The sequence below is a fragment of the Coffea arabica genome, chromosome 3c, assembly GCF_036785885.1.
Source record: "Coffea arabica cultivar ET-39 chromosome 3c, Coffea Arabica ET-39 HiFi, whole genome shotgun sequence".
Lineage (NCBI taxonomy): Eukaryota > Viridiplantae > Streptophyta > Magnoliopsida > Gentianales > Rubiaceae > Coffea > Coffea arabica.
This window is the reverse complement of record NC_092314.1, coordinates 13,290,617-13,318,539: the sequence shown is the minus strand read 5'-3', so window position 1 is coordinate 13,318,539 and position 27,923 is coordinate 13,290,617. Positions and strand designations below refer to the sequence as shown.

The following is a 27,923-nucleotide window of genomic DNA, read 5'->3' as shown; positions in this document are numbered from 1 at the left end:
TGGCTGTTTTTAATATTTTTAAATAAAAATAGTTTTTAAAACTCATTGTTGCAAAACAAGTAAAAATTTGTTTTATATGAGAAAGGATTATTAGATGAATTGACAAATGTTTCAATTTTATTGTTCAAGGGAAAAAATTACTGTGTAAAAACCTTTGGAAAAAAGGTGTGAAGATAGTGGCGAAGAGTCTCTTGATAGGGTGTAGTTATCTCTTTTATTTTATTATTAATTTCCCCTATTATCTGACTTAATGTGGATTAATTAGTAGATTCTACTCACTTTTCGTAATTTGCACTTATTTCAGGGAGTAGAACGAAAAAATGACAACAGGTGCCAATTTAACAGAAAAGGAATCCAGATGATAGAAGCTTGTCCCAGGGACATTTCTGGAAAAGAAGATGTCACGCCCACTTTGGTAATTTCCGCAAAGGAATGACGGACGAAGGGCTTCTTCCTCCTGGTGAGCTGCCGCAATAAAGGAGGAAAAACAGGATCAGATGTGGGAGAGCTTAGTTTTAGTTTTCCGTCTGTAGCTTAGCTTGAGGTTGTTGACTTTTCCCCTAAAAGATGCTTTTTGCTTGTCATACGCATGGCAGGCATTAGAAATTGGTAGCTCTTGACTTTTCTTCATGTTAAATGCTTAGAGTTTTTCTATCTTTCCTCGTATGCCATCCGTAGTGAGGCAGAGGACCCTTTCGTGTAACTTTGCTATCTCCTTCTGGTTGCAACGGATTGAGTTTTCAAAAATCAATGACAATGGCCGCAGCTTTATCTTCAATTTCTGGTGAGTTTAGTTCATCAATTATGAACTAATTTTCCAATTCTAGCTAGGGAGCAACGAAGGCTCTGATTCGCCTAAAAATTGTGAGATCGATTTAATTTAATCTTTTCCTTGTATTTACTGGTATTCGTATATTCCTTGATTGCTACGCTTATGGTTATTCAACTAATTGGTTGTCTTGGATCCGGATAATTAATTGATCTGGTAACCTATTGTCAATTAGGGCATTAAATCCGTAATTGTTTAATTGTCCTGAAATAGTGACAACTGGCACGATTAGCTTCGTGTCAAGGGGATACGCGGGCTAACTTAAAATAACCCTGGTAGTGTGTTATTTGGTTAGAATAGGGCTCCTCTAATACGTAAGGCAATTGGGAAATTAAATCTTACGGGCGTACCTAGGATTATTTCCTAATTAGAGCAGTGATTAACGGGCGTACCTTAATCACCGACACAGTAAGGAGGGGTTGACTGTCATCGCTTGTTTGGCAGTTATAACCTATTTATTAGTAAATAATTGGGGTTGCCTTTGCTTCGATGATCAATTAGGTGAACCATTGCTGAAGTTATTCCTTGGCTAGATCCTTAATTATCACTCATTAGATTTTAGTAAATTGTTATTTAATTTCTAGTTGGCTATTTTATTTCTATTATTTTACTTTTAGTTGGATTGGTTAAATTGTCACCCCTGAGATAAAAACATCCCCCTTTGTCACTGTGAATTTAAAAAGAAACAATTACTCCCAGTCCCTGTGGATTCGACCCTGCTTACCACTATCTACAGAAATTAATTTTAGTTTGAGCAGGTTTTTATTTTGCACAGGCTGACAACATGTCATCTCTATTTAACATAATCTACCTACCTTGGTCAAGTGGCTAATTGACAGGCCAAATAGCTGACTCGGTCAAGTTTTCCAAGTCCTTTCATTTAGCCACTGTGCTCAAACATGCATTGCAAAAGCATTTGCAAAGCAGTCTCCATATTCCTTTTGGTCCTACGTTTACATTCATTTTCGAAGACTTGCAAAAGCATTTGCAAAAGCAGTCTTCATATTCTTTTTGGTCCTACTCCTTTTGGTCCTTCGTTTACCTTCATTTTCGAAGACTTGCAAAAGCATTTGTCTTTGATGGAGGACAAGAAGGGAAATGGAGACAATTGAAGAAGGGGAAGTCTTTGCAATGAATATGGTGGGGGAGCTGGGAATCGCAGGAGGAGCAAACTTGGACATGTACAAGACTTCGGAGGGCCAATTTTGATTTTAAACATATTGTCAGGTGACAAAAACTAATTTTGCTAAGGATCCACTTGAAAAGAAATAATTTGCTAATAGGGGCTGAAAAACAAATCAAATTTTTTGATACTCGAATCAAGTTCGGTTTGATTAGAGCTTGTTCGAGTTTGATTTTCCAATTACTCAAATTAGAGTTAAACAATATTTTGTATTCGATAAATTATAAAACTCAACTCGAACTTGATTCTATTAGAATAAAAATATAATTTACATGTAAAAAAGCTCAATTTGCTAAAGTTGGATTTGAGTTTGATTTGATAAATATTCATTTAATTTCAGCTCTGTAAATAAACAAACCAATATTGAGCACAATTTCAAATTTATTAAAAATAATAAAAAATTTTGAACATTAAGATGCTTGTTTGATTAGACTCTTTTATCCCCTAATTTCAATTCCAAAAACTAAGAGTTTTAAAATTTCAGCAGTTGGTGGCCCTACCTGCCACCCCAGTCCCCACATTGGTGCATCGTGAATCATGATAGGAAGGAGTCGGTGCAATACTGCAATGCATCTTTATACCTTAAAGACTGGGATACGTAAAAGTCCTTTGTACGTTTGCCAGCCTCAAAGGCTCAAATTTGATTGAAAACAAGCATGACTGCTCTGTCCCAAGATAATTTTTAGTTGAACCTTATCAAATAGTTCTGTGTCCTTGGATTTATATAATAACTTATTGATGCCGTTACATGGTATTATCTAAAATATATTTATGTTTTTTTTTATTTTGATTTACATATCAATATGGATAAAAATCAAATATATGTTTTTTGATAGAAAAAAGCCTGTAATATTAATAAATTGAGGAGTCCACATAAAGAGTGGACGGTACAAAATGTGGAGGAGAATCCCCCCAGATGATAGAATCATCAATTGAACTAGCATGCTTTACCATCTCAAGGGCACCCAACTAACTTTCTAAGTGGAAAAATTTTGCAACGCATTCGTTACATCAGCAATTAGCTTTCTGCAATTTCTGACTTCCATTGCATTTCATGAAAATATACTGTCAAGTAACTTTGCGTAATCCATGTCAAGAAAATATATAGAACTATAACATAATTTGCTCAGCCAATAGGTTCATCGTCATTAAGGAATCAGGTGATAAGTGTTCCTTCTCCAAGAGGTACACGACTCACCTTTTTCTGTAGATTCAGCAGGAAAAATTAGTGGTAGAAGATAAAAATGGTCAATCTCATTTAAAATTTCATTGCTTTAAAATTCTTGACCCATTGGAATAGACATCTTATGTGTTTCAATCTCAAAACTAAATGAAGACAAAGAAGGCGGGGACAGAGCAAGAAGACCTTCTGAAGTCTTCCATGTGCATTAGGATAAATACTAGCATCATTTGTGGTGCAGAGTAACAGCGTCTGCCAACTTGAGTTGAACTTGAAAGTAATCATGGGTTCTTTCAAAATAGTCTCCACATTCCTTTTGGTCCTCCTACATTTCCCATCTTTTCACCCCAAATGTGGAGCTTCAGCTTCTGCTGAAGAGGCTGCTGCTCTTTTGAAATGGAAAGCCAGTTTTCAGAACCAGAACAACAGCTTCCTAACCTCATGGAACCTTCAATCCATCAACGCCAAAAAGTCGTCTGTCCTTCCTTGCACTTGGGCTGGTATTTCCTGCATTGACGGAAGAGTCAACAGATTGAACCTTTCAGATTGGAGCATTGAAGGTAGCCTCTATGATTTCCCATTCTCATCCCTCCCAAATCTTGAATATCTTGATCTCAGCCAGAATCAGATCTTTGGCAGTATACCTAAACAAATAGGTAACTTGTCGAAGCTCAGTTATCTTAATTTCTATGCTAATGAATTGTCACAAGAAATCCCGCCTGAAATTTGCAACTTGAGAAACTTGACTCATTTAGATTTTGAAAGTAATCAACTTTCAGGTCCCATTCCCGTGGCGATGGGGAATCTGATCTCACTTCAATTTCTTTCCTTGTGTCAAAATAATCTTACTGGTGCAATTCCAAAGTCACTGGGCAATTTAACCAATTTGATTATACTATATCTCTATGAAAATCAAATTTCAGGTTCAATTTCCAAAGAAATTGGAGATTTGAAATTTCTTACCCATATGGAATTAGGTGAGAACCAACTCAATGGTTCCATTCCTGTTTCAATTGGAAATTTGAGTAATTTGATTGAACTGGATCTCTCTGACAATCAATTTAATGGTTCAATTCCTGTTTCAATTGGTAACTTGAATAACCTGGAAAAACTGTTTCTCCCAAACAATCAATTTTCTGGTACCATTCCACAAGAGATTGGAAACCTGAGTAAGTTGGTTAATTTGCAATTGTTTAGAAATCAGTTGTCCGGTCCATTGCCGGAACTATTATGTCAAAGTGGAATTCTCCAAAAGATTTCTGTAGCTGAGAACATGCTTACTGGTCCAATCCCTAAAAGCTTGCAAAACTGCTCAAGCTTAGTTAGGGCCCGTTTTGATGGTAACCGTTTCCAAGGAAACTTATCAGAAATGTTTGGAATCTATCCAGTCCTGGATTTCATTGATCTTAGCAATAACAAATTCTATGGGAAACTCTCCAGCAACTGGGGTAACTGCAAAATACTGAAAACTCTTGTAGTTGCAAAGAACAACATCACGGGTGGTATACCTCCAGAAATTGGAAATTTGACTCAACTACATACACTTAATCTTTCTTCGAATTATATATCAGGGGAGATACCGAGAGAAGTTAGGAAGTTAACTTCTTTGCTTAAACTAGATTTACATGACAACCAGCTTACTGGTGGTATACCTCAAGAATTGGGAGTGTTAATGGAATTTCTAGACCTGTCCACAAACTCCTTGAATGGAACTTTACCAGAACTTCTGGGAGATTTGAAACACTTGTTTCACATGAACTTGAGCAATAACGTTTTAAGTCAAAAGATTCCATTGCAGATTGGGAAGTTAACCCAACTTTCTGAGCTAGATTTGAGTCAAAATCTCTTCACAGGAGCGATACCATCTGAGTTTCAAAATTTGCAGAGTTTGGGGACATTGGATCTCTCCCGGAATAACCTCTCTGGTTTGATCCCAAAGGCTTTGGCAGATTTGCCTGGTTTATTGCACATCAATCTTTCTTTTAATAATTTGGAGGGCCCAATTCCGAGTGGTAGAGCTTTTGTGAATCTAACCTTAGAAGAAGTAAAGGGAAATAAAGGTTTGTGTGGCAATATTACAGGGTTACGAGCCTGTGAAAGTTCTCGGTTGATTAAAAAGCATGTCAAGGATAAAAGCAAGGAACTTGTTCTCATAATTGTATTGCCTTTTGTGGGATCATTCACACTTCTTGGTGCATTGTTCGGTACTCTCAAATTGTATGATCGGAGAAAAAGAAATTCGAGAGCGGAAGATATGGAGGTGAAGAAGGGCGGTTTATTTGCCATATGTGCTTATGATGGCAAAGCATTGTATAAAGAAATCGTGAGGTCTACAGAAGAGTTCAGTGAAACATTTTGCATTGGGAAAGGAGGTTGTGGAAGTGTTTACAAAGCACAGCTTCCATCAGGCGAGGTAGTAGCTGTAAAGAGACTTCATAACGTACCCAATGTGGGAAAGGATAAAAGTTTCTTGAATGAGATCAGGGCCTTGACAGAAATCAAGCATCGGAACATTGTGAAACTCTTTGGCTTCTGCTCAAATGCTCAGCATTCAATTTTGGTTTATGAGTACCTCAAAAGAGGAAGCTTGGCCAAAATCTTGAGCATAGAAGAAGCAGCTAAGGAACTAGACTGGCAAAAGAGGCTGAATATCATCAAAGGCGTCGCTCATGCTTTATCTTACATGCATCATGATTGTTCACCACCAATTGTACACCGAGACATATCAAGCAACAACATTTTGCTTGATCCAGAATGTGAGGCTCACGTTTCAGATTTTGGCACTTCCAAGTTTCTCAGAAGAGACTCATCTAACTGGAGTTCTCTTGCAGGCACATATGGATATGTTGCACCGGGTAATAAAGTTCTTTTTTCCCCCTTTCCTGTCATTAGTTTGTTAACTCGTAAATTCAAGTATGATCACATAACATGAAAAATCATTTTCCAACTTTCTCTTGCAGAATTTGCCTACACAATGAAAGTTAACGAAAGGTGTGACGTTTATAGCTATGGGGTCCTGACAGTGGAAGTACTCAAAGGAAAGCATCCTGGCGACTTGATTGCTAATCTAATGTCTTCAAAGCTTGAAGACATAGAATTAAAAGACTTGCTAGACCAAAGACTTCTGTATCCCAATCAACAAATTGAAAAGTGTCTGATGTCCATTCTCAAACTAGCAAGAGAATGTCTACATGTTGATCCTCAATGTAGGCCAACAATGCTCATTATTTCCAGGTTGATATCTACATGTTGATCCTCAATGTAGGCCATGTGAACTTCTTCTCCATGTTAAATTAATAGGTGAACTGGATATGTTGAACTTGGATGATGTTTCTGGTTTTTGCAGGTATCTTGCCTCCTATTAAATGCAGACTGCGGTGCCCCATCAATCCCTCCCCCGGCTCTCTCTCTCTTGCTACATATCACTATCATGCATCAGCAGAATGGAATTTTTCTTTTCTTTTTTTAATTTTTCTTATCACATTGGATGATAAGGACGAATTATTTGCATCTGGTGAATTTGATAAAAGAATAACACCAAGTTGCAGACAAAAACTAATCTTACGTTTGCACTTTCAATTTCTGCTTAGGAAATTTCGAAACTTTCAATAAGAGACTAAAATGGCCTAAATGGACCCTTGCTTTAGAGTTTGACTCAACCTCCAAATGCTTAATCCCCGAATCCCACGTTTGTCGAAGTCTCTTCCAAAGCCCATTATTAATTGCAAAACCAAAAACTCAATAGCCAGGTCTTAGTTTTATAAGTTTTCTTTGGAATGTTAATTTATGCTTCGTGTTTTTCTTTTTTCTTTAGCACTATTTTCAATTTGCAAAACTCAATAGCCGAATTAAGTTTACAAAATTCCATCCAACCAAAAGAGGCTGTCGAACATCAAGAAGCCCAATTAATAGACCAAATTCACATGAAGAAGCCCAACCTATCCCTTCAACAAAGCCACAAGATGAGAAGCAAGCCCAGAATCATCGATGAAAATAACAATGCAATATAGACTGAATAATTCTACTTTGACAATTACAACAAATCCAAAAACAAAGAAGACAGTTACCTTGCACCAATCATGACAAAAGAAAAAAAGAAGAAGAACCTAACTTTAATAAAACATGAAATTCTAATGATATAAACATAAATTTTTGAATAACTATTGGAAAGTCATATAAATTAAGTTGCTACTCAGACAATTTTTTTTTAAAATGATTTAGTGATAAGAAACACGAAAGTTTGTAAGAAATTTTAAAATTTATAAATAATTTAGAGCTAAATTGTAATTTTAAAAAGGTGAAATGACACAAAATTAATGTTGCTGATATGTTGCAATTTAATCATTAATTTTATAACTGTTTCCCTCTTTTATCTTACGAAATATTGCGTTAATTGGCAAATTTTATTTACTTTCGGTCATTTGTGCTAGTTGCAGAGATTTGAATAAAAAGCAAAAAAATACTAATCGGTATGATTTGTTATAGACTTTCTAAATTGATTTGAATTAGCAATAGTGGTTTAGTAAGAATAGGAAACTAATCAATTAGATACCTTTCCTTTCTTGTGTGGCGGTGGATGACTAGTCATAAGAGAAGTCAACTTAGAATAGGTTTGCTTATCTTTTGCTTTTTGGCGGGGTCGGCCGCAACAGAGGGCGAGAGACGACTTTTTCTTTTATTATTCATCGCAAAACCTTCATCCGAATGGTAGAGGAATGCTTTCAACAATTAATTCTGCAATTTTGCATGGGACTTTCTTAACGGAGACGAACTAGACTTTTTTTCTAATCAAAGAATAATGGAGGATTTAGTTCATTTAAAATTGTAAGATCAAATTAAATATTTTTATTTCTTTTTTTACTAGTATTCGACTATTTGTATGTTCTCTAATTTAATTTCTTATGATTATTATTTTTTTTGAATATCAAAGGTGCCCGATATTTAATTTAATCTAATAACCTAAAACCAGTTAGAACAGTTAAATATGTAATTATTTAATTGCTTTAAATTAGTGATGACTGGCATGATTGGATTTGTGTTAGAGGAAATATATGGGTTAATTTAAAATAACCCTCGTAGTGTGTTATTTGGTTAGAACAGAGCTTCTCTAATTCTTAAGGTAATTGAGAAATTGAACTATATGGTCATACTTAGAATTATTTCTTGATTAAGGAAGCGATTAACGGTCGTACCTTGGTCACCGATACAGTAAGAAAAGTTAATTGTCATCGCGTGTTTGGCAGTTATAACTTGTTTATCAGTGAATAAATGAAATTATCATTGCATCGATGATCAATTGAGTGAATCATCTCCGAAGTTATTTCTTGTCTAGAGCTTAGTTATTCTTGATTCAATTTTAATAAATTGTCATTCAGTTTTTATTTATTTATTTTATTTGAGTTATTTGATTATTCTCGATTCTATAAAAATCTCTCATACTTTGAACTCGATGAGAAACGAATTTTTCCAATTCTTGTAGATTCGACCCTACTTACCACTGTATACAAAATTTATACTTTATTTAAGCAGATATTTATTATTACACAGGCTCGACACCTGTCAGTTACTCAAATATAAGATAGTTTTAAAACCCTAAAATAAGTATGATGATTTAATAGAAAAAAATTTATTACAAGTCCTGATTGTCTTGTACTCCTAGGCACCGTTTTTCTTCTCTTGGAAGAGATTCTAATCTCTCTCTCTCTCTCTCTCTCTCTCTCTCTCTCTCTTCAGCTTTTTAAGAGTGGTAAGGCTGGGGGTAGTTTAGTAAGAACCATTTCAGTTCGATGATTCACTGGTTCAACCAGGCAAACCAATTCATTTTCATTTGTAGAGGCTTTTTTATTCCTCTATGTTTGAAGTTTAATCCGACTCAGAAATAATAGTGTTGATGCTTCAACCGGATGGTCCAAACTGGGCTTTAAAACATTGCGTAGAACTTCTCTGTACATACTGTTAGGCCTAAAACAAAAAGGCCAAAAGATAATTATTGTCATAAGGGAAAAAATGATGAATCGTTAAGGAGTTTATAAGGAGATAAAATTCCCATCTCAAAATTGGAGGCAAATTCATTGATATGTTCGTATAAAGACTGAGAACGCGATCAGAAAAAGAATACACACTTGTCAACAACAACAACCACTCATTCTTCATATCATTTTTTCTCTTTTCGTCAATAGCAGTTTTCAATTAGTTTCTCTTTATTTGTAGTTTAGTTTGAGTCTTATTTTAAGTCCATTTAGTTCATAGCGGTGGGAATAATACTTTGTAATTGATTCTCTCTGGAATGCAACTTCAAAACAGGTATTTCTAATTCATGGAGCTTTTCTTTATAATTTCATTGGATCTTTTAACGATTCGTTGGATCCTTCTGTTGACTATTTCATTTGCTTCAGGCTTGCTGAGTGTAGCAGATACAATTTAGTACATTCATTAAGAACTATAATAAATTCAACAAAAAAAAATGATGCCACCGTAAAAGAATTTCAATCCAATTTTATGGTTTTCAGGTGTGAGATGATTTGTTTATGCCAAAAGTGCCACTCAACTATTATGCTAGTTAGATTGAATATTTGATATAACTTGTTAATTCGCTTATTGGGCCATTACTACATATGATCAACAAAAACTTTCTATCATCCATAACAAAAAATAACAACTTTCAAGATTTAAAGAAATAAATTTTTTTTTCTATACCTTAAGATTCTTGTTATCACCACAATTATAAGAAAAATTAGCCCAAGTGATATCTCTTTTTATTTTATTCCTTTATTTGTCAAGTACATAAATAGGAAAAGGATGCCTAGTATTGGATCTCTTTTTATATGCCAAATTAGATTTTCCTTTTTACAGTTCAAATTATGGTTAATTTACTTTGTAAATGTCTTAATTGTTTCTCATGTCTAAATCCTTTAATTTATCAAGTGCATTATGTCTAATTTCTTTTATTTGTCAAGTATATAAAAATTGAAAAAGATATAGCTGTTATAAAACTAATAAAATGAAGATACTACAATAGGAATTGAAAAAGTATTAGAGAAGGAGTAGAGAAAGGGAGAATGATATCCTTATATTTCAACAAGATACAAAAGTCCTTACCAAAGGGTGTCAATGTACCTCTATATATAGGCACTACAACATTAAAGGTACATAAATCCTATTAAACATCCACTACTACAATAATATGAAGAAACCTATGAAACGGTTTCTCCACTACATGAATAGATTTATGGATTGTAACTTCTATACATAATGTAGCCATAAAATCAAGAATTAATCCTCTTAGGAATACAAAGGGACATCCATACTTTTAATTGTTTCATAACACTCCCCCTTGGATGTCCATTACACAAAGAATATGCCTCGTTAAAACCTTACCAGGGAAAAACCCATCGGGACAAAAACCCTAGTGAAGGAAAAAGAGTGCACTATTCTTGTGCATTAATTTCTCCCCCTGATGCAAACATTATTTGAGATCTTTTAATCGTCGCATTCCAATATTCTTCGCCAATTGCACTGAAATATGGTACTTCAGGACCAAGTATCTCTTCATCTTTCTTTTGCGATCTAAAAGGACCCTTTTTAGGATCTAATGATCTGACGACCATTGGAGTACTTAATATATATTTCTTATCCATATAAAATCGCTTTAATACCTTCCGGGTATAAGCAGTTTGGTGGACAAAAATTCCACCTTTCAAATGCTCAATTTGTAAATCAAGACAGAATTTTGTCTTTCCAAAATCTTTGATCTCAAATTCTTTCTTCAAATATTCAACACTATTTTGAATCTCTTCAGGAGTTCCAATCAAATTTAGATCATTAACATATACAGCAATTATCATAAAATTTGATCCATTTTTCTTAATAAAAACACATGGACTTTTGTATCTTGTTCACATGGACATATTAGATCATTGGTATAACTTTCTTTTGTCCGACATTCATTGAGACGGTTATACCACATACGTCCAGATTATTTGAGCCCATACAAAGACCTTTGTAATTTAATAGAATAAATATTTTTAGGATTTGATTTGCATGCTTCAGGCATGTTGAATCCTTCGGAAATTCTCATATAAATATCATTTTCAAGATTCCCATATAAATATGCAGTAACGACGTCCATTAGACGCATATCTAATTTTTCATGTACTGCAAAACTCACAAGATATCTAAATGTAATAGTATCCACTACAGGTGAATACGTTTCATTATAATCAAATCCAGGCCTTTGTGAAAATCCTTGAGCTACAAGTCTTGCTTTATATCTCACAATTTCATTTTTCTCATTTTTTTTCTCACAAATACCCATTTATATCCTACTGGCTTTACACCTTCAGGTGTTTGGACTACAGGTCCAAAAACCTTTCTTTTAGCCAGTGAGTCCAATTCAGATTGGATCGCATCTTTTCATTTTGAACAATCATTTCTATACCGACATTCATCAACCAATATAGATTCATGATCCTCATCAACTTCTATAATATCAAGTGCTATATTTCATTAGGCTCCAATTAAATTTTCTATGATTTCATTCTCTTCAGGAGTTGGCTCTTCAGGAGCTGACTCTTCAGAAGCGACCTCTTCAAGAGGTTGAATTTTGTCATGACATTTATTTAATCTCCAGAGATATTTGAAATCAATTTATACCTAATTTAGATAGGCCGGCCTTAAATTTATTTGTAGCACTTGTGCATGTCCTTCAGGGACATCAATTTTAATCAAGGTATTTCCTGCAGGAATAGTTGATTTAATAACTCTTCTGGAGTCGATAATATATCTGACAACTGGTTTGCAATTTTCTGCAAATGAATAATTTCTTGAACTTCCAGTTCACGTTATTTTGTATGAGAATCGAGGAAATCCAATTTTTCACATGATTTCCTTTCGATTGATTTTTTTCTCCCCCTAATGTCAGGAATCGTAGTTCATCAGAATAAATAAATCATTCAATAGATCACCCATCAATATTTTACAATATTTAATCATAAAAGGTGATTCATATCCGACATAAATTTTAAATTTCTTTTGGAGCCATATATAATATAAAGGGGGTATGTATAAATACTTGTCGGCTCTCAAATATTCTCACTTTTGTCAAATCATATATCCGTTGGGATCAGTAAACTTCTGGTTTACTGTAGGTGATGATTATAAATCAAATGAGAATGAAGACAACTATATCGATAACCATTTCTCTCTCGAATGGTTATTATGATATAATTAACCTTTATCTCATTTGTTTCTAAACATAATTATATTATTATCTCATTTAGTGTCTCAATTTGATATCCATTTCGATGGATATTCAAATTCAATAAATTTCTTCGAGACATAGTAAAAAATAGTGCTTTATTTATGATATACTTTTCTCCTACAGGGAGAAATATAGTAGTGGCTCTTCTGGAGCTTTCAATCACTTAAACACTACAACTGATTGTGTTCGTCTCTCTAATTGGAATATAGTGTATATAGTAGCACTTGTTAATGAGACACATATCATTGTCACCATAATTCTTATGGGACAAATATCATCACCATAATCCTTTGATCCCAAATATTTAACATCCATTTCTTCTTCAAGAAGAAAAGTCAATTACTATCATAAATTAAATCAATCATCATACACCTTCAGGGCGTTTAAAGAAATTTGCCATGTGAAAATGCTATTATAATTTTGATTCGTCAAATGTACTTCGGGACATTTATCTTTAGGACCTTACTTTCCTGTCCTTATCATTATTATCCCACTTTAAGTGGTACTTTTTTTCTCTTGTCATGGTAAAATATATATTTACCAAAATTATAATCATGGCAACAACCATAACTATTGAAATTTAGTATTCACTTCTGGGAATGGACTAGAATTAGCATGCAATAAGTGCAAAATACTTCTCAAAATTTCTCTCAATATTGCTACTACAGGAGCATATTTGAAAAATCAATTATGGAGAGTATCATTTTCAATATATCTTATGAATAAAATTTTCTCGACACAATTTCAATTGAGAAGTAATTCTGAAAATTGCATAATTATGTTCATGTAGCCACAGGTAAATTGATCATACCAGACTTTTGAAATAATGACCATCTTCTAGTGGCCAAATATTTTCGTTAAAAAACAACCATCTTCAGGTGGTCGAATCTGTTTCTTTAAATATTTCAAAGGACAAGTAGATCTTCAAATATAATTGATTTTCTATAATAGCATCTCCAAAACTCAATGCATCAGAATATAAGTATTTATAACAAATAATTTTAAAGATAAATAAGTAGAATTAAAAGGAGAAATATTACCTCAAAGATGTCAAACAGTATATATGTGTGTTTAATGGTTGCTCAGCAATAGGCACTTATATTTTTCGATCATTCAAATATTAGCCATAAGAAATTAAAATAAGTTTGTGAGTTAGAAATTTACCTCAGAATTTACTTGAAGAAATGCGAACAGAATTTCGGCAAAATCTTGTGTTTCACTTTTGTTCAAGGTAGAGCCTCTGTTTTCACTTTTTGCTCAAAAATAGAGACTCGTGCTAATAACGTGTTATAAAACTAATAAAATGAAGATACTACAATAGGAATTGAAGAAGTATTAGAGAAGGAGTAGAGAAAGGGAGAATGATATCCTTATATTTCAACAAGATACAAAAGTCCTTACCAAAAGGGTGTCAATGTACCTCTATATATAGGCACTACAACATTAAAGGTACATAAATCCTATTAAACATCCACTACTACAATAATATGAAGAAACCTATGAAACGGTTTCTCCACTACATGAATAGATTTATGGATTGTAACTTCTATACATAACGTAGCCATAAAATCAAGAATTAATTCTCTTAGGAATACAAAGGGACATCCATACTTTTAATTGTTTCATAACAATAGCTAGTATTGACTCTATTTTTAGACGGCAAATTAATAAACCTTTTACAATCCAAATTATGGTTGATGTAGTCACCGCACATTTAACTCTTTCTCTTTACATGTGTAAAATATCCAAAATTATAAGGGTATTATAGCCATTTGATCATTAATGATGTAAGCATTGGATTCTAAATGACTGACAGGGGAGATAAGTAAAACTTTTAAAACGTTAGAAGAGAGCACTAGAACTGTGAGACGTTTCTAAAATAATCCCTTATATAAAATATATTAGCCAAATGAAAACGCCAATGCAGCATACTGCAAAGGCATCGCAACAATGATTACTGTTCATAAGGTCGTATGAAAACGAAAAGGATAACTATGTGCAAAGGAAATAACCAAAATGTTCCCCAGAAACCAATCATATTATGACCACCCCAAGGATCAGAAAATATAGGAACTCCCAAAAGCATCGGGATTGATTTTCCACCAGCCTTTGTCACCCTGAGCAGCCTACAAAGAGCTAACAAATAAGGAAATGACATCTAAAATTTGAAAATGCTAGAGAAATTGATTGTTAAACCAAAACTATTAGATAAAAGGTGCAAATGCCAAATGACCAGGCAAACTATTGGATTGTCGTGAAGTGAAATCAACTATGGAAAGGAAATCAGATAGCTCTTTAAAGTATTTGTCACGTCTAAAATATGCTTTGGAAGTTTCTTCCGTGGACTTGTTTGCATATCCCATCCTTTTACTGTGTTGTATTGTAGTAGAAATACCAAATGGCAGGGCTAAAGAAATCAATATATCAGAACTCCGAAGAAAAAAAGGCTCTAAAGAAAGATATGCACCATCCTTTTAATTGAAAAGTATTTTATTAATAGAGTTTTTAATAAAAGTACTTATCAAATGTTTAAGTATGCTTAAGTATATTATTTGGATACATAATTGAATAAGTACTTATTGTATTGGATAATGTGTAATTTGAAATTTTAAAATATATTTATCTCTTTATTTAGCTCATAATATAGGATAAAATAATTAAATTTATTATTTTATTTTTTAAAACACAAAAGCTATTCTAAAAGTATCTGTTTGAATTCTTACTAAAAGTGCTTTTAACATCAAAAATTTCACTCCTAATTTTTATGGAATAATATTCACCAAATGTCTCAAAAGTATTTTTAGTACCCAAAAATTATCCCTTATTTTTATGAACGTACCTTTTTCTTTAATTTACTTTTAGCATAAGTAGGAAGTTTTGAACCTAATATCTCTCACTAACATTCTCTCCCTTCGTATCATCCAACATAACCCGTCTCTCCTCTCCCCTTTCCCCCAATGATTGAATGTACTTGCTTCTATACAAAACATTGACTTTTCATTTGATTAAAGCTTAATTAATCATACACTCTACAATAAATGGGAGATCAATCTTTTTTTTTTTTTTGGGAGGGAGGCTTAAGTCGAAACTGAAGGCTAATTGTTAATTGTGAGTTGCAGCAGCCACATCGGATGATAATGACGACTTATCAGCATCTTTTGGTAATTCGAGTAACACCAAGTTGCAAATTAATGCCAAATTTTTTTTTTAATAAAAATCTGTTGTGAAACTAATAAAATGAAATACTATAATCGGAATTGAAATATGAAGGAAATGAGTAGAGGAATGGAGAGTGATATTCTTATATTCTAACAAGATACAAAAGGTCCTCACAAAGGGTGTCAATGTACCTCTATATATAGGTACTACAAGATTAAAAGTACACCAATCTTATTAAACACCCACTACTACAAGAATATGAAGAAACCTATGAAACGGTTTTTCCACTACATGAATAGATTTATGGATTGTAACTTCTATACATAATATAGTCATAAATCAAGAATTAATGCTCTTAGGAATACAAAGGGACATCCATACTGTTAATTGTTTCATAACACTCCCCCTTGGATGTCCATTACACAAAGAATATGCCTCGTTAAAACCTTACTAGGGAAAAACCTAGTAGGGCCAAAAACCCTAGTGAAGGAAAAAGAGTACACTATTCTTGTGTAATAATTTCTCCCCCTGATACAAATATCATTTGAAATCTTTTAATCGTTGCATTCCAAATATTCTTCGCCAATTGCACTGAAATATGGTACTTCAGGACCAAGTATCTCTTCATTTTTCTCTCGAGGTCTAAAAGAATCCTTATTAGGATCTAATGATCTGACAATCATTGGAGTACTTAATATATGTGCCTTATCGTGCTGATATATGTACCTCTATATATCGTGCTGATAACGTGTTGTAAAACTAATAAACTACTATAGTATGAATAGAGATATTAGAGGAAAAGTAGAGCAATAGAGAATGATATTCTTGTATTCCAACAAAATACAAAAGTACTTCCAAAGGGTGTCAATGTACCTCTATATATAGGTACTACAAGATTAAAATGTACATTAATCTTATTAAACACCCACTACTACAAGAATATGAAGAAACCTATGAAACGGTTCTTCCACTACATGAATAGATTTATGGATTGTAACTTCTATACATAATGTAACCATAAATCAAGAATTAATCGTCTTGGGAATACAAAGGGACATCCATACTTTTAATTGTTTCATAACACTCCCCCTTGGATGTCCATTACACAAAGAATATGCCTCGTTAAAACCTTACTAGGGAAAAACCCATCGGGACAAAAATCCTAATGAAGGAAAAAGAGTACACTATTCTTGTGTATTAATTTCTCCCTCTGATGCAAACATTATTTGAGATCTTTTAATCATCGCATTCCAATATTCTTCGCCAATTGCACTGAAATATGGTACTTCAGGACCAAGTATCTCTTTCATCTTCCTCTTGCGATCTAAAAGGATCCTTATTAGGATCTAATGATCTGACAACCATTGGAGTACTTAATATATGTGCCTTATCCATATAAAACCGCTTTAATACCTTCTGGGTATATGCAGTTTGGTGGATAAAAATTTCACTTTTCAAATGCTCAATTTGTAAATCAAGGTAGAATTTTGTTTTTCCAAAATTCTTGATCTCAAAATCCTTCTTCAAATATTCAACATTATTTTGAATCTCTTCAGGAGTTCCAATCAAATTTAGATCATCAACATATACAGCAATTATCACAAAATTTGATCCATTTTTCTTAATAAAAACACATGAACATATTGGATCATTGGTATAACTTTCTTTTGTCAGACATTCATTGAGACGGTTATACCACATACATCCAGATTGTTTGAACCCATACAGAGACCTTTGTAATTTAATAAAATAAATATTTTTAGGATTTGATTTGCATGCTTCAGACATGTTGAATCTTTCGGAGATTCTCATATAAATATCATTTTCAAGATTTTCACATACAAGTGGGGTGGGTGGGCGTTCCTGTGTTTCCACGGTGCGGCATGCGCTGGCGGTATGGTGGCTTCATCCCACATCTAATCCTTGTTTGCGGTTGATTTTTCAATTTCTTTCTTGTTTGGTTTGCTGGCACCTTTGGAGGGCTCGGAATTTGATGGTTTTTGAAGGTAAGGGAATTTCCTCCCATCTCATTCATTTGAGGGTTGTGGGGGAGCTCCGAGATATTCTCTCTTCCCGCTTTCCTTGCCTGGCGGGTCATAGGTTGTCTTGGGAGGAGCTTATTGGGTTGGCTTATAGGTGTCGTAGAGCGAGTACGGTACGTTGGGTGAAATGGAGGACTTCTCCTATTCCCCTTCCCAAATTGAATGTTGATGGTTGTTTGAGGGGTAATCCTGGTACATCTGGCGGGGGTGGTATTTTGCGGGATACGGCGGGGTGCTTTGTCTTTGCTTTCTCTTGCTTTTCTGGCGATGTGACTAGTTTGCATTCAGAACTAAGAGCTATGCTATATGGGGTGAAGCTGTGTGTGCAACGCGGCATTATTCCTATTCATGTGGAGTCTGATTCTTTGCTTTTGGTCCGGATGGTGCGAGGGGAGCTCAGGGTTCCTTGGTTTTTGCGACGAGAGTTTGAGGAGCTGATTACATTCCGGCATCATTTACATGCGGTGACTCATTGTTTTAGAGAGGTCAATAGGGTGGCTGACAGATTGTCTAATGTTGGAGCTGACTCTGGCTCTGATAGGGTTTATGAGACGTTGGCTTTTCTTCCATTGTTGGTTAGAGGGGATTGTCAAATGGATGCTTGGGGGATGCCTATGGTTAGAAGGGTTAGACCGTAGTCGTTTGAATATGCATGTACTCCCATTTGTTGGGTTCGTGGATTTGCTATAATAAAATAAAAACTTCAAGTAAAAAAAAAATAGTCATAATAAGTATAAACTGCAGGTTTATTTGGAGTTAAGAACTAGATTTGGGTTTGATAGCCTGACACAGGCCAATCATCGGGTTTGATAATTCTTTTGATTTTTATTTTATGGTATTTAGCTTGATCTTTTGGGGTATTATCTGGATACCAACTCAAAGGTTCTATGGAATATATTTCAAGGAGGATTTGTTCAAAGAAAAACAAAAAAAAAAAGATTTTCACATAAATATGCAGTAATAACGTCTATTAGACGCATATTTAATTTTTCATGTACTGCAAAACTCACAAGATATCTAAATGTGATAGCATCCACTACAGGTGAATACGTTTCATCATAATCAAATCCAAACCTTTGTAAAAATTCTTGGGTTACAAGTCTCACAATTTCTTTTTTCTCATTTCTCTTTATCACAAATACCCATTTATATTCTTCTGACTTTACACCTTCAGGTGTTTGGACTACAAGTCAAAAAACTTTTCTTTTAATCAATAAATCCAATTTAGATTTGATCGCATCTTTCCACTTTGCCCAATCATTTCTATACCGACATTCATCAATCGATATAGGTTCATGATCCTCATCAACTTCTATAATATCAAGTGCTATATTTCATTAGGCTCTAATTAAATTTTCTATGATTTCATTCTCTTCAGGAGTTGGCTCTTCGGGAGCGACCTCTTCAAGAAGTTGAATTTTGTCATGACATTTAATCTCCGGAGATATTTGAAATCAATTTATACCTTATTTAGGAAGACCGGTCTTAAATTTATTTGTAGCACTTGTGCATGTCCTTCAGGGACATCAATTTTAACCAGAATATTTCCTGCAGGAATAGTTGATTTAATAACTCTTCTGGAGTCGATAATATATCTAACAATTGGTTTGCAGTTTTCTGCAAATGAATAATTTATTGAACTTCTAGTTCACATTATTTTGTATGAGGATCGAGGAAATCCAATTTTTCAGATGATTTCCTTTCGATTGATTTTTTTCCTCCCCCTAATATCGGGAATCGTAGTTCATCAGAATAATAAATCATTTAATAGATCACCCATCAATATTTTACGATATTTAATCGTAAAAGATGATTCATACCCGACATAAATTTTAAATTTTTTTTTTTGGAGAATGATTTACGGACACAATAATAGTTTTGGTTTTGGCGTCGCCCGGACTCGAACCGGAGACCTTCAGTGTGTTAGACTGACGTGATAACCAACTACACCACGACACAAGATTTTACCGAAATTCTGCTCGTATTTCTTCAAGTGACTTTTGAGGTAAATTTCTAAATCAAAATCTTATTTCAATTTCTTATGGCTAATCTTACAAAACAAGAGTTTGTACCTCTTGATATTTCTGGAAAAAATTATTTATTATAGTATGAATAGAGATATTAGAGAAAGAAGTGGAGCAATGATCCAATATGTCCATGTGTTTTTATCAAGAAAAGTGGATCAAATTTTGTGATAATTACTGTATATGTTGACTATCTAAATTTGATTGGAACTCCTGAAGAGATTCAAAATAATATTGAATATTTGAAGAAGGATTTTGAGATCAAGAATTTTGGAAAAACAAAATTCTACCTTAATTTACAAATTGAGCATTTGAAAAGTGAAATTTTTGTCCACCAAACTGCTTATACCCGGAAGGTATTAAAGAGGCTTTATATGGATAAGGCACATATATTAAGTACTCCAATGATTGTCAGATCATTAGATCCTAATAAGGATTCTTTTAGACCTCGAGAGAAAAATGAAGAGATACTTGGTCCTGAAGTACCATATTTCAGTGCAATTGGCGAAGAATATTTATCATGTGAAAATGCTATTATAATTTTTATTTGTCAAATGTACTTCGGGACATTTGTCTTTAGGGCCTTTATTTTCTTGTCCTTATTATTATTATCCCACTTCAAGTGGTAACTTTTTCTCTTGTCATGGTAAAATACATATTTACCAAAATCATAGTCATGGCATCAACCATAACTAGTAAATTGAAATTTAGTCACATTCACTTCTGGGAATAGACTAGAATTAGCATGCAATAAGTACAAAATATTTCTCAAAATTTCTCTTAATATTGCTACTACAGGAGCATATTAGAGAAATCAATTGTGGAAAATATCATTTTCAATATATCTTATAAGTAAAATTTTTTCGACACAATTTCAACTGAGAAGTAATTCTGAAAATTGCAGAATTATGTTCTTTTAGCCATAGGTAAATTTATCATACCAAACTTTTGAAATAATGACCATCTTCTAGTGGCCAAATATTTTTGTTAAAGAACGACCATCTTCAGGTGGTCGAATCTTTTTCTTTAAATATTTCAAAGGACAAATAGATTCTCAAATATAATTGATTTTCTATAATAGCATCTCCAAAATTCAATGCATCAGAATATAAGTATTTATAACAAATAATTCCAAAGATAAATAAGTAGAATTAAAAGGAGAAATATTACCTCAAAGATGTCAAACAGTATATATTTGTGTTTAATGATTGCTCAACAATAGGCACTTGTATTTTTCAATCATTCAAATGTTAGTCATAAGAAATTGAAATAAATTTATGTGTCAAAAATTTACCTCAGAATTTACTTGAAGAAATGCGAGCAGAATTTCGGCAAAATCTTGTGTTTCACTTTTGTTCAAGGTAGAGCCTCCATTTTCACCTTTTGCTCAAAAATAGAAACTCGTGCTGATAACGTGTTGTGAAACTAATAAAATGAAATACTATAATCGGAATTGAAATATGAAGGAAATGAGTAGAGGAATGGAGAGTGATATTCTTATATTCTAACAAGATACAAAAGGTCCTCACAAAGGGTGTCAATGTACCTCTATATATAGGTACTACAAGATTAAAAGTACACCAATCTTATTAAACACCCACTACTACAAGAATATGAAGAAACCTATGAAACGGTTTCTCCACTACATGAATAGATTTATGGATTGTAACTTCTATACATAATATAACCATAAATCAAGAATTAATGCTCTTAGGAATACAAAGGGACATCCATACTTTTAATTGTTTCATAACAAAATCAAGTTTCATTAACGAATTACAGGAAATCATCTAGTACGATTTGATTTATCTCGATGCTCTAATGGCAAATTAAACATGTATTAGAAATAACAGACCTACAATATAACATAACAATAGATCTGAAAAATTTTTGATCAGATGTGAAAATTACAAGAAATTTTCAAATTATCTTCTAATAATTAAATCGCTGCAAATTAAGACTAATCTTAACCGAAATATCAGTACAAGAATTGCATTTTGCATTCTCAATTTCTGCTTGACTTATCTCAAACTTTCCTTACGAGATTAAAATGTCATGATAGACTAAATGCACCCTTACTTTAGAGTCTGATTCAACCTCCAAATGCTTAATCCCCAAATTGCAAGCTAATTGAAGTTCCTTCCAAAGAGTCCATAGTTCCACCACTAAACTTGTACCATGACTAATATTAACTACAAACGAAAACCCAAAAGCTCTGGGTTTTCTAGTGTGGACCTATCAGCATTAAGTTTACACCATTTCAATTTGGGAAAATCCCATCCAAGCAACATTGGCTGTCCAACATGAACATCAACTCTGAATGCATCTTGAATGATGAATCAACTTTTGCTGTAAATTAATATACACATTTCATGTGTCTATGAAAGGATATGGTCTTATTTGAGAGGACTCAGCTATTGAGCATTTGGGCCAATGTCACAAATGCAGCACTGTTACTTAGAACGTTATTTCCCAATCAAGATCCAACCACAACCAGACCGATATCATTCCTCCAGCCAAATTTCAACCACGTGAGAGAAACGTGAGATGACAATACTTTGCTTGAAGGACCCTTTTCCAAGACGAATCATCCATTGTGAGCAAATTCCATCTCGCTTTTGGAAGAGTTGCTTTAATTAGAGTAGCCGGATTGTGAGTGCCTAGTCCTCCTCTATCTTTTGGGTGATAAATAATTTATACGTCTGAGAGGATTAATCAACCGCATACAAAGTTGGTTTTAGCATGTTTTGAAAGGTTGTCGATGCCTGTGCAATAATAATAATTATCATAAGTACCAGCAAAATAGTTTCGTGTCAATTCTAGTACTGGAGCAGAAACTTTAGATGTGCAATGAGTTACTTGATTCACCCTGATTTCGAAAAGTTTGCTTAACCCGATATACCAGAATTTATTCACGAGGAATCTATAATTTGTATATAGAGCAAGTAAGTCGTATCCTCAGGGACTGGGGATATTTTTATAATTTAGAGTGGTTATTTTTTTCTTTTTTTTTTATACTATTCTGGGTTTGAAGTTTAACTGAACTCAAAAACAATTGTGTCTATAGTTCAACTGTGAGGTACAAGTTCAGTTTTAAAACATTATGTAAAACTTATCTATGTACCTATTGTTTGACCCTAAAATAAAAAAATTCCATAGATAACAAAACCCATTAGTCAATTAACATAATAATAAAGATTAAGAGAGAAAGTGATGAATCGGTCAAGGAGTCTATAAGCAGATAAAGTTTTAATCTCAAAAAAAAAAAAAGTTAATGATAGGGGTTAAGATTTCCCCTGCATTGCTCTGTTTTGCTCATGCTTTTTACCATGTTTAGTACCCCATCTCAAGCATTTGATTATGCAGATGCACTTTCAAAATCCCTTTTGTACTTTGAAGCACAGAGGTCCGCTCGCTTACCGTACAACCAAAGAGCCTCTCGGCGTCACCATTCTGGCCTAACAGATGGATTAGAACAAGGGGTATTACTCAGAATGTTCAGTTTCAGTTGTATTTTTCTTCAAGAATTTGAATTTTGGTTCATCATTTATGTTGTTTGAAAACAGATTTTTAGTATGCTTTCACAGTTTGGTAACGTACTTTTTACATGTGTATTTGTAGGTGGACTTAGTTGGAGGCTACTATGATGCAGGTGACCATGTCAAGTTTGGATTACCAATGGCATTCACAGTTACAATGTTGTCATGGGGAGTTAATGAATTTGGGGAACAAATTGAATTAGCTCTTGAGGCAATCAAATGGGGCGCTGATTATTTCAGCAAGACACACACTAGACCTTATGTCAATTATATGCTTCATGCTTAATGGGTGTAGTAGATGTAGTCTAGTACATTCAACAAGAATTAGAATTAAAAAAAAAGGGCAAATTTCACTTTACCCCCTTGTGGTTTAGCATTTTTTCACATGACCCCTCTATGGTTTCAAAAGCTATACATAACCCCCTTATGGTTTGGATTAAAGTGTCAAAGTAACGGAAATAGTCACTCGTAACGGCATCACCTAAAATGTCAAAAATACCCTTATGTAAGGTTGAAATTTATGTATTAACCAAGGGGGGTTATGTGTATATTTTGAAAATCATAAGGGGTTATATGGTAAAGTATTAAACCATAAGGGGGTTATATGGTAAAATATAAAAATCATAGGGGGTTAATGTGTCATGTATTTATAAGGGTAATTTCGACATTTTTAGAAATTTCGTTACGAGTGACTATTTCCGTTACTTTGACACTTTAATCCAAACCATGAGGGGGTTATGTATAGCTTTTGAAACCATAGGGGGGTTATGTAAAAAAAGGGTAAATCACAGGGGGGTAAAATGTAATTTACCCAAAAAAAAAAAGATACCAAATGATATCACTGTAACAGAATTTTAATCCACTTTCTATGGTTGTATTTAATATATTGTAAACAAAAATTGTCTTTTAAAACTCATCATTGAAACACAAGTGAAAATTTGTTTAAGATGAGAAAAGATCATTAGATGAGTTAACAAATTTTTCAATTTTATTGTTCGAGGGAAAAAATTACTGTGTAAAAACCTTCGAAAAAAGATTGTGAAGATAAAAGAAGAAGAGCACAAATTTAACATACACAACCGACTTGCTCAGTCTCAAAGACACTGTATGTAACATAATCTAGCTATCAGGTTTTAGTTTTCTAAGTTTTCTTTGGAATGTGTTAATTTATGCTTCGTGTTTTTCTTTGTCCTTTAGCACTATTTTCAATTAGCTAGTGTGGAGGAACTTACATTGCTCATTGATTATGAATGCTGCTACGTTAACATGCGTGATGAGCTTTCAAGTTTCTTCTAATTCTGTGAAGCAAAATAATTTGTGTTACTATAGGATATGAAATGATCAACAGTTGTATACTTGAAACGATTCTTGAAACAAAATTAATTTCTTTCATGGTATGTATTGCCACAATTTTGTGTTTGTATTTTTCTACAAAGCAAATTATCTTGGACATTCTTGAACTGTTTGGGCTAATAAAGTTTTAGAATTCCATCAACATAATTAGTCCAAAACTTCTTGAATTTAATCAAATGCTTCTCCTAATCCTGGCTAAAACTAATCTCACTCCTGATTTAATATAGAACTACAACATAAATAACCCAATTTATAAAGACTCGTTGTAGTTTACATATCAGGTAATTGGGTAGTGAGGACTGTTGTATAGCTGCTTGTGGTCTGGGATGTGCAGGTTGGAAAAACTTTGGCGGCTAATTACTGGTCTTGTGTGGTTAGGAAAAGATTGTTGTATGCATTTTGTTCTCCTTAGATCTCGGTTGAGTGCTCCACTACTCTGCAATTTTGCTAAAACAGAATTAAATAGCCATACTGACGAGAAATTTCTAATTTTGTGATGAATTTTAAAAAAATTCTACAAAAGGGGTGATTTTGGTAATAGATTCCGTCCGGGGGGTCTTCGCATGCGTGAAATGCGAGCTCTACTGAGCTCGCATTTCACGAATGCGAGGTTAGAATAGAGCTCGCATTCGCGAAATGCGAGCTCTACTTATTGAGCTCGCATTCCGCAAATGCGAGCTCTAATTTAATTGTTCTTTGCATGAACTCCTAGTTTGCTGGTTCAGACTTGCGGCTTTGAAACTTTATCTACTTCAGTTGCTGTTTGGTTGTCTTTGTTTGGCCGCAAGTTCTGATCTGCTGAGATTTGTGTTTATAATCAATAACCTTGGTTTCATTTGAAGTGTTCAGTGTTAAGGGGTATTTGGGGTGATAGGTTCACTAGTTTTGTTTGAAGCTTTGCATGATTTTTCTGCATCGAAATTTGCAGAAGCATTGTTGTTGAAGAAAAAACTGTTCTTTGATGCTCGCATGATCCTTTCATCTAATTTGTTTTGTGCTTAAACATAAGGATTTTTGCAGCTAAAAGATGGAAAATGTTTAGAATTTTTATTACTATAGTCTAAGTGTTGACTGTTCAAGTCATTAGTTGCAGTCGGATGAAAGGAAACTACATCAGACACCATAAAGGCTGTGCCGCGAGCCTGCTGCCGAACCATCTTGCATGAAGTATTTTCAATATTTACATGATTTCCTCCTTGTCTTGGCTCTCAGTGAGCTCGCATTCCGGGAATGCGAGCTCCAATTTGAGCTCGCATTTGCAGAATGCGAGCTCACGAGCTCACGGAATGCGAAAACCCCTATTTGCAGAATCCACTCCAAGAATCGCCCTAGTTGTAGAATTCTTTTTTTTTCCATCATAAACTAAGAATTCACCCCCATACTGACCCTTTTCCTATGTAAATAGTTGCCCTCTTCCTATTTTGTTCTTCTATATTCTGCAATCAAATAGTCTTTTTCTTGGATGCTGGATGATTAGTGGCTTATTATTTGTTTATTGTGGTATTTGTGCGCATCCGAGTTTGCACACTAATTGTAATCTATGGAAGGAAGCAGAAGAGGAGATCAGTTAAGCTGTAGTTAGTAGATTCTGTGACCAAGATGAAAGGCCTGGCCCTTGATCAAAAGGGGGTTATGGCAATTATAATAGCCTCAACCTTCCAGGACTCTGTCAAATAAAATGGACAATTCTTTGATAGACTTTCTAGTTGGAAACTTATGGGGCTAAGTGCATGTTTAAAGGCACTACTTGTTCTAGATTTTGATTAAATGTTTGGATCTAGGAGAATGATTATCCATCTGAACATTAAGGACTTGATTCAAGGCTTTTCCGGTCACAGAAAAAGGACGAATACTGTGGAACCCTTTAAAGCTTGTATTGACATTTAGGCATTGTACCGAAAGTCTTGTCATGGCAAGAGAAAGGAAACATAGTACTGAAAGTTGATATACGTTGATCGCTAGATGAATGAGACGCACTGTAAGCAGTACCCAGTTTACCATGCTCGTGACATGTAATTCATGAGCACTATATATATGTCTATATATATATATATATATATATTCCTGTTTCACGGGTTCCTCCCTATACAATATGCACGTGCTCAATTTGGAGCTCCTGGTCGTATTTATCCATAATCTCAACCTCAACTAAACCTTTGCACGGCAGCTTGTTCCCGGAGTTCTACTGCAAGACCACAAGCAGCTCTTCTCCAGGAGGTACTCAAGTTACCTTTTTCTATAGATTCATTCAGGCAAATTAGTCATAGAAGATAAAAATGGTCAGTCTCATTAAAACATTCCAATATTGCTTTAAATTTCCAGGACCATTGCATCTTAAGTGCCCCTATCTCAAAAAGAAAAGGTCAATGAAATAGGGAAGGATAAAGGGACAGAAGGAGATGACCTTTGAAGTCTTCCTTATGCAGTAGGGATAATCATAGGTTGTCTCTAAATAATCTCCATATTTCTTTTGGTCCTACTTTTTCTATCATTTTCAAGACTTATAAAAGCAGGTTATTGTTGATTAAGTCATGATGACCGAGTCAATCATCAAATGTTTGAAAGACATTAATAATGGACGACAAGAAGAGAAAAGGAGAGAATTGAAGAAGGAGAAACATTGGCAATGAGCACGATGGGGTGAGTGAGGTGGGGGTAAGAGACAGAAATTGGACACTAACAAGACTAGCAAGGGCCAAGATTGGCTTTAAATATATTATCAGGTGATAAAAACTAAATTACTTGATATTCAAATTAAGTTTGACTCGGTAAAAGTTTGTTTGAACTTGATTTCACCAACTGTTCAAACCAAACTTAAATAGCATTTTGTATTCGGCAAATTGTCAAACACGACTCGAAGTCTCGAACTTAACTCTATTAGCGTAAAAGCGGAATTTACATGTAAAAAAGTTTAATCTTCTCGAGATCGATTTGAGTTTGGTTAAATAAAAACCCGTCTAAGTTTGGCTCTATAAATTAACAAGCTAATGTTGAGCACAATTTCAATTTTATTAAAATTTTGAACATTAAAATATTCAGTTTAATTGGATTACTTTGCACTCCTAGTTCCAATATCAAAACTAAAAATTTAAAAAACTTAGGGTTGGTCAGCCCACCCGCCATCCCGTTCCCCACGTTGGTGCATCATGATAAGAAAGAGACGAGGCAATACATCTTTATGCCTTAAGGACTGGGATAGGTCCTCATCTTGATTACAAGTCTTTGGACCAGCCAACAGCAACAGCACTCGTTTTTCATATTATCTTCGCTCTTTTAGTCAATTGCAGCTTCCAATTTGCTTTTTCTTTTTAGTTTCCAATTAGTTTCTTTTTGTTCGAAGTCTTATTTTTAGTCC

At 34.0% G+C, this 27,923-nt stretch overlaps 1 protein-coding gene and 1 non-coding gene across 4 annotated transcripts in view; one reads left to right on the top strand and one right to left on the bottom strand.

Moving 5' to 3' along the window:
* Nucleotides 1-3,211: 3,211 nt before the first annotated feature.
* LOC113734688 (uncharacterized) overlaps nucleotides 3,212-27,923 on the top strand; it is a 64,222-nt gene continuing 39,510 nt past the window's right edge. Inside the window, exons 1-3 of one of the 3 annotated variants that reach the window (XM_027261328.2) lie at nucleotides 3,226-6,047; nucleotides 6,153-6,453; nucleotides 6,539-6,838. In XM_027261328.2, the coding sequence (XP_027117129.1) occupies nucleotides 3,476-6,047; nucleotides 6,153-6,445 (2,865 nt within the window). In that variant the 5' untranslated portion in view covers nucleotides 3,226-3,475 and the 3' untranslated portion in view covers nucleotides 6,446-6,453; nucleotides 6,539-6,838. Of the gene's footprint in view, nucleotides 6,048-6,152; nucleotides 6,454-6,538; nucleotides 6,839-27,923 lie in introns of those variants that run through there. The other 2 variants (XM_027261329.2, XM_072082289.1) reach the window with 2 other exon arrangements.
* On the bottom strand, nucleotides 19,538-19,611 carry TRNAV-AAC (transfer RNA valine (anticodon AAC)). The gene has a single exon. It is a non-coding gene; the product is annotated as a tRNA-Val (tRNA).